This window comes from Xenopus tropicalis, chromosome 9, assembly GCF_000004195.4.
Source record: "Xenopus tropicalis strain Nigerian chromosome 9, UCB_Xtro_10.0, whole genome shotgun sequence".
Taxonomy (NCBI): Eukaryota; Metazoa; Chordata; class Amphibia; order Anura; family Pipidae; genus Xenopus; species Xenopus tropicalis.
In genome coordinates, this window is record NC_030685.2 from 5,343,945 (window position 1) to 5,354,783 (window position 10,839).

At 52.7% G+C, this 10,839-nt stretch overlaps 1 protein-coding gene across 1 annotated transcript; it reads right to left on the reverse strand.

Moving 5' to 3' along the window:
* Nucleotides 1-1,157: 1,157 nt before the first annotated feature.
* LOC101732741 (gastrula zinc finger protein XlCGF26.1-like) lies at nucleotides 1,158-10,388 on the reverse strand. Its single transcript, XM_031893044.1, has 3 exons — nucleotides 9,600-10,388; nucleotides 3,933-3,991; nucleotides 1,158-2,836 (listed from the first exon to the last, which is right to left on the reverse strand). Exon 3 carries the CDS (start codon nucleotides 2,775-2,777, stop codon nucleotides 1,293-1,295), a length of 1,485 nt encoding a protein of 494 aa, XP_031748904.1. The 5' UTR covers nucleotides 2,778-2,836; nucleotides 3,933-3,991; nucleotides 9,600-10,388; the 3' UTR covers nucleotides 1,158-1,292.
* Nucleotides 10,389-10,839: the final 451 nt, after the last annotated feature.

Genomic DNA, 10,839 nt, shown 5'->3' on the forward strand with positions numbered 1-10,839 from the left:
CTTTGTATTCAATTGGGCCAAATTCTCCTATAGGAAATAACTGCGCATTCTGCCTGTGTATGTAGTACAGACCCATAACCCTGGATACCACTATAGGTTTATACCTAATGCCACCAGCCTAGATCCTTCCTCACAGCTAAACTTCCCATATGATAAACTTCTCCTTACCCGTATGTAAGGGGCTGCTGGGGTTTGATCCCATGACCTCCTGCTTGGGGGACAGCCAATCAGGGCTGACTCTGCCCTATTTAAGCCCAGCCCTCCTCACACTCGTTGCCTGAACATTGGTTAACATTAAGCACTGTCCCTAGCTTGTGTTTCCTGTTCTGGCTCCTTTGTCTTGTTCCTGTACTCGCTCCTCACTCCTGATCTTTGCCTTTCCCGCTCTGTCCCATCCTTTCCTGTTTAGTCCCGCCTGGTCTACGCCTGCTCCGTCCTGTCCTGTCTAGTCCCACCTGGTCTACGCCTGCTCCATCCTGTCCTGTCTAGTCCAGCCTGGTGTACGCCTGCTCCGTCATGTCTAGTCCCGCCTGGTCTACGCCTGCTCCGTCCTGTCCTGTCTAGTCCAGCCTGGTGTACGCCCGCTCCGTCCTGTCCTGCCTGGTCTACGCCCGCTCTGTCCTGTCCTGTCTAGTCCCGTCTGGTCTACGCCCGCTCCATCCTGTCCAGTCCCGCCTGGTCTACGCCTGCTCCGCCCTGTCCTGTCTAGTCCCGCCTGGTCTACGCCTGCTCCGCCCTGTCCTGTCTAGTCCCGCCTGGTCTACGCCTGCTCCGCCCTGTCCTGTCTAGTCCAGCCTGGTGTACGCCCGCTCCGTCCTGTCCTGCCTGGTCTACGCCCGCTCTGTCCTGTCCTGTCTAGTCCCGTCTGGTCTACGCCCGCTCCGTCCTGTCCTGTCTAGTCCCGCCTGCTCCACCCTGTCCTGTCTAGTCTCACCTGGTCTACGCCTGCTCCGTCCTGTCCTGTCTAGTCCCGCCTGGTCTACGCCCACTCTGTCCTGTCTAGTCCTGTCTAGTCCTATCTGGTCTATGCCCGCTTCGGCCTGTCTACGCCCGCTCCATCTTGTAGCAGCCCCTGCCTAAAGGACTCACCTTCCCATCTACTACTCGTAACACCGTAAGAATGAGACAAAGAGCACAATAAGGGGGAAATAAAGGACTGATTGCTCAGTAACTGGGAAGTCTTTAATCAGACAGACTTCCCCATAGAGAGTGCAAATATCAGGCTTGTGTCCTGCAGTAGCGGCTCGGTGCCTGGGCAGCCATTACCGCACGTTACAGTCACATGTTATCCGTCACACAGACTGTTTCCCAGTGGAGGCCAGTGGTTTGCCCCCCGCTATATGCAGCTTCTGGTGCCGGCTGAGGGAGCTCTTTAGAGTGAAATGTTTGCCGCATTCTGTACATAAATACGGTTTGTCCCCGGTGTGAACCTTCTCGTGCCGGTGCAGGGTGCTTTTTAGGCCGAATCTTTTGCCGCACTCGGTGCAGGTAAACGGTCTCTCCCCAGTGTGCACTTTCTGGTGGATGTAGTAGTCGTGCTTGTGGGAGAACCTCCTGCCGCACTCCATGCACATGAATGGTTTCTCCCCCGTGTGGATCTTCTGGTGCCGGCGCAGTTTGCTTTTGAGGGAGAAGCTTTTGCCGCATTCGGTGCAGGTATATGGTTTCACCCCGGTGTGAACCTTCTGGTGCCGACGGAGTTGATTTTTTAGACTGAATCCTTTCCCACACTCGCCGCAGGTGAAGGGTTTCTCCTCTGTGTGAACGGTTCGGTGGGTGTAGAGGTCGTGCTTTTGCGCAAACCTCTTGTCGCATTCGGTGCAGGTGAACGGTTTCTCCCCGGTGTGCACCTTGAGGTGGCACTGCAGCGTGCTCTTGAACGTAAAGCATTTGCCGCACTTTGTGCACATGAACGGTCGCTCCCCCGTGTGAGACTTGTGGTGTCGGAGCAGTTGGTTCTTTTGGAAAAACCCTTTCCCGCATTCGGTGCAGATAAACGCTTTCTCCCCGGTGTGGACTTTGTGGTGCCGCAGGAGGTCGCTCTTTATGGTGAAGCTTTTCAAACATTCCGTACAGGAGAATCGCTCCCCCGTATGTACCTTTTGGTGTTTGTAGAGGCTGCTCCTGTGGGAAAAGCTCTTGCCACACTCCCTGCAGGTGAATGGTTTCTCCCCAGGGTGGATTATCCCATTTTGTGCCTCTGTGAATGGCTCCTCCCCTGTGTGGAAAAGCTGCGGCGTCTGACAGGGATCACCGACCAGTAACTGTGCCCCTCTGTGTGTGGCTGTACTGTTCCACCTACGCCCAGCGCAGGGGTGAGTGTGGAAATCAATTAGGGCAGTGAAACTTTTGCCACATTTCATACAGGCCAACCAAGAGGGCTTCCTGCAGGGAGAGTTACCCTTGTGCCTTACGCTACTGCCCCCCTCAGTCCGGACTTTGAACTGCTCCCCATTTACTGCATTCAGACCCCAATCATCCTTCAAATCCGCTTCCTCAATCTTTATCTTTAATATCTCTGGCTCGGAGTTACTCTCTGTGTCTGTCACGTGACTCTGGGGCTCGGAATCTTCTTTCTCCACTTTTATTTGCTCATCAGTCGCTGCAGCCGCTGAGCCTCCCATCGCATCTGGGTGGGATTCATAGTCTGGATCCTCCTCCTCTACCTTTATCTTCAATATTTCAGGATCATCCTCGAGATGCGCTGCTGTCTCGCTCTCATTCTCTGCGCTCTGCCTCAGGCTTCCTGTCTCACCCGGAGAGGAGGCGGAATCCATGCTGCTAAAGGGCAACGCCCCTCTGCCCGTGACTGGATAGCAAGCTCTTTAGCACAGCCCTGTCATGGCAGAACATGATATAGTGAGCAACTTGTTATATCAACCTTTACCTCCCACTGGGCCCCTGTAACTTACCTGTGGCACTTACCTCTGGCAGCCCCTATCCAAGCCCTCCCACTAGGCCCCTGTAACTTACCTGTGGCACTTACCTCTGGCAGCCCCTATCCAAGCCCTCCCACTAGGCCCCTGTAACTTACCTGTGGCACTTACCTCTGGCAGCCCCTATCCAAGCCCTCCCACTAGGCCCCTGTAACTTACCTGTGGCACATACCTCTGGCAGCCCCTATCCCAGCCCTCCCACTAGGCCCCTGTAACTTACCTGTGGCACTTACCTCTGTCAGCCCCTATCCAAGCCCTCCCACTAGGCCCCTGTAACTTACCTGTGGCACTTACCTCTGTCAGCCCCTATCCAAGCCCTCCCACTAGGCCCCTGTAACTTACCTGTGACACTTACCTCTGGCAGCCCCTATCCCAGCCCTCCCACTAGGCCCCTGTAACTTACCTGTGGCACTTACCTCTGGCAGCCCCTATCCCAGCCCTCCCACTAGGCCCCTGTAACTTACCTGTGGCACTTACCTCTGGCAGCCCCTATCCAAGCCCTCCCACTAGGCCCCTGTAACTTACCTGTGGCACTTACCTCTGGCAGCCCCTATCCCAGCCCTCCCACTAGGCCCCTGTAACTTACCTGTGGCACTTACCTCTGGCAGCCCCTATCCAAGCCCTCCCACTAGGCCCCTGTAACTTACCTGTGGCACTTACCTCTGGCAGCCCCTATCCAAGCCCTCCCACTAGGCCCCTGTAACTTACCTGTGGCACTTACCTCTGGCAGCCCCTATCCAAGCCCTCCCACTAGGCCCCTGTAACTTACCTGTGGCACTTACCTCTGGCAGCCCCTATCCAAGCCCTCCCACTAGGCCCCTGTAACTTACCTGTGCCAGACTCTAACAGCCCCATGACGCCAGGCTTACAGGTGGGGCTATGACCCAATAGTCTTTATGAATACAGCTGACACCGGTGCCTATACACACAAACTGTCAGTCTTTATCCGGAACTTGACTGGACATTTGCTGCCCGAGTGAGAGAACGAGTACTTACCAGAGCTGTACTCCTGAACCTGGGAATTCTGGGATGTCATCAGGACTCCGGGATCCACCCTGGGAATAGAAATAAGGGGTCTGAGTGATGTTTATTAGGAACCAAACTGGAACATTGTAGGAGGAGAGGAATACAATAAAGTGGGGTGAATAGCATGTATGTGTCATGTACATGTATGTGCACATTGTGTTACTCCATCCTCCTCTGTAAGGAGCAGCTGAGTGACCAGAAGGTGCAACGAGATTACGGCACATAGGAAAGTATGGCTGAATATACACTTACATATCTTACACCAATGGGGACAGAGAGGCCCCTCTGTGACGCTTCCTCGACTGGATTCCAGCCCAAAGCAGAACTGTACCGGCTGATAAAGACCCACTTCATTCTTACCCCCCCCCCCCCCAGTGATGGGTCAGTGGGACCAGTGCTAATGACATTCACTTACACCTCATAGATCCTCTTCCCCAGTTACAAACCCAGAACAGAATGAGAGAAAAGGCACCAGCAGTGATCACATATACAGAAGTGCCAGCCTGGATCAACCAAACAGAACTGCACCTCTCAGCTTCACAACACACAACACAATTTCTTCTTGTTCAATGTGCAGAACTTGCAGGAAACAGGACTTCCTTCCCCCCACCCCCCCGTATAACACAATGGGACACTCCCTGCTGCTATAATAATAATAATATACTATAATAGAGTATCCTTTCCTGTAGGCGCAGGGCTGGGAAACCCACACTGCTCCAGCACAGCAACCAGCCCCAGTTCAACTGCAACTCCCAGATCCGCTGTATAAGCCCCAGTAGCACAGTTATTCTAAAATAATATTAATATAACAGTAATAATAGCTGCAAACTACACAGTAGGGGGATCCCACAGATCAGGGAGAGGGAGGAATGGCTGATCCTACAAGGACAAGTCACTCAGTGTATATACAGGCCAGTATATAAGCTATACACATGGGGTGCCTATAGGGGGCAGGAGGGGGCATAAGGGGAGTCTATGAACAAGGGGTTCAGGGGGATCCCACAGATCAGAGAGAGGGAGGAATGGCTGACCCTACAAGGACAAGTAACTCAGTGTATATACAGGCCAGTATATAAGCTACACACATGGGGTGCCTATAGGGGGCAGGAGGGGGCATAAGGGGAGTCTATGAACAAGGGGTTCAGGGGATCCCACAGATCAGAGAGAGGGAGGAATGGCTGATCCTACAAGGACAAGTCACTCAGTGTATATACAGGCCAGTATATAAGCTATACACATGGGGTGCCTATAGGGGGCAGGAGGGGGCATAAGGGGAGTCTATGAACAAGGGGTTCAGGGGATCCCACAGATCAGAGAGAGGGAGGAATGGCTGATCCTACAAGGACAAGTCACTCAGTGTATATACAGGCCAGTATATAAGCTATACACATGGGGTGCCTATAGGGGGCAGGAGGGGGCATAAGGGGAGTCTATGAACAAGGGGTTCAGGGGATCCCACAGATCAGGGAGAGGGAGGATTGGCTGATCCTACAAGGACAAGTCACTCAGTGTATATACAGGCCAGTATATAAGCTATACACATGGGGTGCCTATAGGGGGCAGGAGGGGGCATAAGGGGAGTCTATGAACAAGGGGTTCAGGGGATCCCACAGATCAGAGAGAGGGAGGAATGGCTGATCCTACAAGGACAAGTCACTCAGTGTATATACAGGCCAGTATATAAGCTATACACATGGGGTGCCTATAGGGGGCAGGAGGGGGCATAAGGGGAGTCTATGAACAAGGGGTTCAGGGGATCCCACAGATCAGAGAGAGGGAGGAATGGCTGATCCTACAAGGACAAGTCACTCAGTGTATATACAGGCCAGTATATAAGCTATACACATGGGGTGCCTATAGGGGGCATAAGGGGAGTCTATGAACAAGGGGTTCAGGGGATCCCACAGATCAGAGAGAGGGAGGAATGGCTGATCCTACAAGGACAAGTCACTCAGTGTATATACAGGCCAGTATATAAGCTATACACATGGGGTGCCTATAGGGGGCAGGAGGGGGCATAAGGGGAGTCTATGAACAAGGGGTTCAGGGGATCCCACAGATCAGGGAGAGGGAGGATTGGCTGATCCTACAAGGACAAGTCACTCAGTGTATATACAGGCCAGTATATAAGCTATACACATGGGGTGCCTATAGGGGGCAGGAGGGGGCATAAGGGGAGTCTATGAACAAGGGGTTCAGGGGATCCCACAGATCAGAGAGAGGGAGGAATGGCTGATCCTACAAGGACAAGTCACTCAGTGTATATACAGGCCAGTATATAAGCTATACACATGGGGTGCCTATAGGGGGCAGGAGGGGGCATAAGGGGAGTCTATGAACAAGGGGTTCAGGGGATCCCACAGATCAGGGAGAGGGAGGAATGGCTGACCCTACAAGGACAAGTCACTCAGTGTATATACAGGCCAGTATATAAGCTATACACATGGGGTGCCTATAGGGGGCAGGAGGGGGCATAAGGGGAGTCTATGAACAAGGGGTTCAGGGGATCCCACAGATCAGGGAGAGGGAGGAATGGCTGACCCTACAAGGACAAGTCACTCAGTGTATATACAGGCCAGTATATAAGCTATACACATGGGGTGCCTATAGGGGGCAGGAGGGGGCATAAGGGGAGTCTATGAACAAGGGGTTCAGGGGATCCCACAGATCAGAGAGAGGGAGGAATGGCTGACCCTACAAGGACAAGTCACTCAGTGTATATACAGGCCAGTATATAAGCTATACACATGGGGTGCCTATAGGGGGCATAAGGGGAGTCTATGAACAAGGGGTTCAGGGGATCCCACAGATCAGAGAGAGGGAGGAATGGCTGATCCTACAAGGACAAGTCACTCAGTGTATATACAGGCCAGTATATAAGCTATACACATGGGGTGCCTATAGGGGGCAGGAGGGGCATAAGGGGAGTCTATGAACAAGGGGTTCAGGGGATCCCACAGATCAGGGAGAGGGAGGATTGGCTGATCCTACAAGGACAAGTCACTCAGTGTATATACAGGCCAGTATATAAGCTATACACATGGGGTGCCTATAGGGGGCAGGAGGGGGCATAAGGGGAGTCTATGAACAAGGGGTTCAGGGGATCCCACAGATCAGAGAGAGGGAGGAATGGCTGATCCTACAAGGACAAGTCACTCAGTGTATATACAGGCCAGTATATAAGCTATACACATGGGGTGCCTATAGGGGGCAGGAGGGGGCATAAGGGGAGTCTATGAACAAGGGGTTCAGGGGATCCCACAGATCAGGGAGAGGGAGGAATGGCTGACCCTACAAGGACAAGTCACTCAGTGTATATACAGGCCAGTATATAAGCTATACACATGGGGTGCCTATAGGGGGCAGGAGGGGGCATAAGGGGAGTCTATGAACAAGGGGTTCAGGGGATCCCACAGATCAGGGAGAGGGAGGAATGGCTGACCCTACAAGGACAAGTCACTCAGTGTATATACAGGCCAGTATATAAGCTATACACATGGGGTGCCTATAGGGGGCAGGAGGGGGCATAAGGGGAGTCTATGAACAAGGGGTTCAGGGGATCCCACAGATCAGAGAGAGGGAGGAATGGCTGATCCTACAAGGACAAGTCACTCAGTGTATATACAGGCCAGTATATAAGCTATACACATGGGGTGCCTATAGGGGGCAGGAGGGGGCATAAGGGGAGTCTATGAACAAGGGGTTCAGGGGATCCCACAGATCAGAGAGAGGGAGGAATGGCTGATCCTACAAGGACAAGTCACTCAGTGTATATACAGGCCAGTATATAAGCTATACACATGGGGTGCCTATAGGGGGCATAAGGGGAGTCTATGAACAAGGGGTTCAGGGGATCCCACAGATCAGAGAGAGGGAGGAATGGCTGATCCTACAAGGACAAGTCACTCAGTGTATATACAGGCCAGTATATAAGCTATACACATGGGGTGCCTATAGGGGGCAGGAGGGGGCATAAGGGGAGTCTATGAACAAGGGGTTCAGGGGATCCCACAGATCAGGGAGAGGGAGGATTGGCTGATCCTACAAGGACAAGTCACTCAGTGTATATACAGGCCAGTATATAAGCTATACACATGGGGTGCCTATAGGGGGCAGGAGGGGGCATAAGGGGAGTCTATGAACAAGGGGTTCAGGGGATCCCACAGATCAGAGAGAGGGAGGAATGGCTGATCCTACAAGGACAAGTCACTCAGTGTATATACAGGCCAGTATATAAGCTATACACATGGGGTGCCTATAGGGGGCAGGAGGGGGCATAAGGGGAGTCTATGAACAAGGGGTTCAGGGGATCCCACAGATCAGGGAGAGGGAGGAATGGCTGACCCTACAAGGACAAGTCACTCAGTGTATATACAGGCCAGTATATAAGCTATACACATGGGGTGCCTATAGGGGGCAGGAGGGGGCATAAGGGGAGTCTATGAACAAGGGGTTCAGGGGATCCCACAGATCAGGGAGAGGGAGGAATGGCTGACCCTACAAGGACAAGTCACTCAGTGTATATACAGGCCAGTATATAAGCTATACACATGGGGTGCCTATAGGGGGCAGGAGGGGGCATAAGGGGAGTCTATGAACAAGGGGTTCAGGGGATCCCACAGATCAGAGAGAGGGAGGAATGGCTGACCCTACAAGGACAAGTCACTCAGTGTATATACAGGCCAGTATATAAGCTATACACATGGGGTGCCTATAGGGGGCATAAGGGGAGTCTATGAACAAGGGGTTCAGGGGATCCCACAGATCAGAGAGAGGGAGGAATGGCTGATCCTACAAGGACAAGTCACTCAGTGTATATACAGGCCAGTATATAAGCTATACACATGGGGTGCCTATAGGGGGCAGGAGGGGGCATAAGGGGAGTCTATGAACAAGGGGTTCAGGGGATCCCACAGATCAGGGAGAGGGAGGATTGGCTGATCCTACAAGGACAAGTCACTCAGTGTATATACAGGCCAGTATATAAGCTATACACATGGGGTGCCTATAGGGGGCAGGAGGGGGCATAAGGGGAGTCTATGAACAAGGGGTTCAGGGGATCCCACAGATCAGAGAGAGGGAGGAATGGCTGATCCTACAAGGACAAGTCACTCAGTGTATATACAGGCCAGTATATAAGCTATACACATGGGGTGCCTATAGGGGGCAGGAGGGGGCATAAGGGGAGTCTATGAACAAGGGGTTCAGGGGATCCCACAGATCAGGGAGAGGGAGGAATGGCTGACCCTACAAGGACAAGTCACTCAGTGTATATACAGGCCAGTATATAAGCTATACACATGGGGTGCCTATAGGGGGCAGGAGGGGGCATAAGGGGAGTCTATGAACAAGGGGTTCAGGGGATCCCACAGATCAGGGAGAGGGAGGAATGGCTGACCCTACAAGGACAAGTCACTCAGTGTATATACAGGCCAGTATATAAGCTATACACATGGGGTGCCTATAGGGGGCAGGAGGGGGCATAAGGGGAGTTTATGAACAAGGGGTTCAGGGGATCCCACAGATCAGGGAGAGGGAGGAATGGCTGACTATATATAGACAAGATAGTCAGGGATCAGTTCATGGCACAGCCCCCCCCCCATGCCCTTCCCTCAGTACCAGACAGGCAGTACTTACCTACAGAGGCACTGAGGGCGCTGCCATCTTCCCGGCTGCCCGCGGGAGCGAGGAATTCCTCATCCGGCCGGGTACGCGCACTGCCAGCTTGGGGCGGGGACACTGACAGGACAGTAGGGGAGTCAGGCGGGGCGGGGGCGGAGCCGAGCAGATGTAATCGCTTTTTAGCCAACGGAAGCACAGGGTGGGCGTGAATGGGGAGTGGTCACTGTGCGGCGGCTCCAGATGGGCGTGTCTAAGTGCCCAAGGGGCGGTGTGTGGGTGCCGCCCACAAACAAAGTGATGCGATGAGGCCATGTGGTACGGGCTGTTCCGGTACCGATGTAACTGGATCTTTTCCCCAGTACCATGTGCCTTGTTCCGTAGGGACTCTGAGCTCACAACCAAACAACTCTTTTCTTATCAATCTTATTTTGTATAGTTAAACTTAAGCTTTCTACTGTTCACCTTCCTTTTTTAATTGAAGACTGCTCATGGTTGCTATGGTAATTAACCCCTTGCAGCCAGATACATGTATTACGTTCCAAGCCTGAGAGCAGAAAAACAAATCCAATTTAATACATCTAAAATTATTAAATAATACAGACCAATTGAAAAGTTGTAAAAAGTACCCTAAGGGTAATGTTTTGTTTTTTTTTCTATTTTCCAATATTCCCCTGTGGGGGTAACACAATATTACCTATGGATTTTATTGATCGTTGTAAGGGGACCTAGAACCCTATGCACCCCGGGGCTCTCAGCAAAACCTGCTGCTCACACAGGGTTAGCCTGGGGGGTGCGCACCCCTACCCCCCTCCCGCAGGGGCCCCCGCCGCGCACCCCTACCCCCCTCCCGCAGGGGCCCCTGCCGCGCACAGCCTCCCCCCCCCCCCCCGGATGTCCTCCCCTGAATGCGCGTTTGTAAATGCATCAGGGGAGGGCATCAGCGGCAAAGTAAGCCCCAACAGGGTCAGGTCTGGGCCACTGGGGCCCACCAGGGCCAGGACCCACCGGGCCACATTTGCAGGAGGAGCCATTAGGAGGGGGCGGGGCTTCTGTTACACAGGATACAATCCAGGTAGCCGCACTGTAATAGGAAATTGCCAATGTCTGGCTATTATGTTAGACACCTGCCCACTCCAGCCTTTATAGATTACATTTTTGCCTAACTAACTATATGACAAATATTATTTATTTTGCACAGTCTGTCTATTTTATCCAGTTTCATTTTTACACTGATTGTTTCACTGGTGCAATAAAC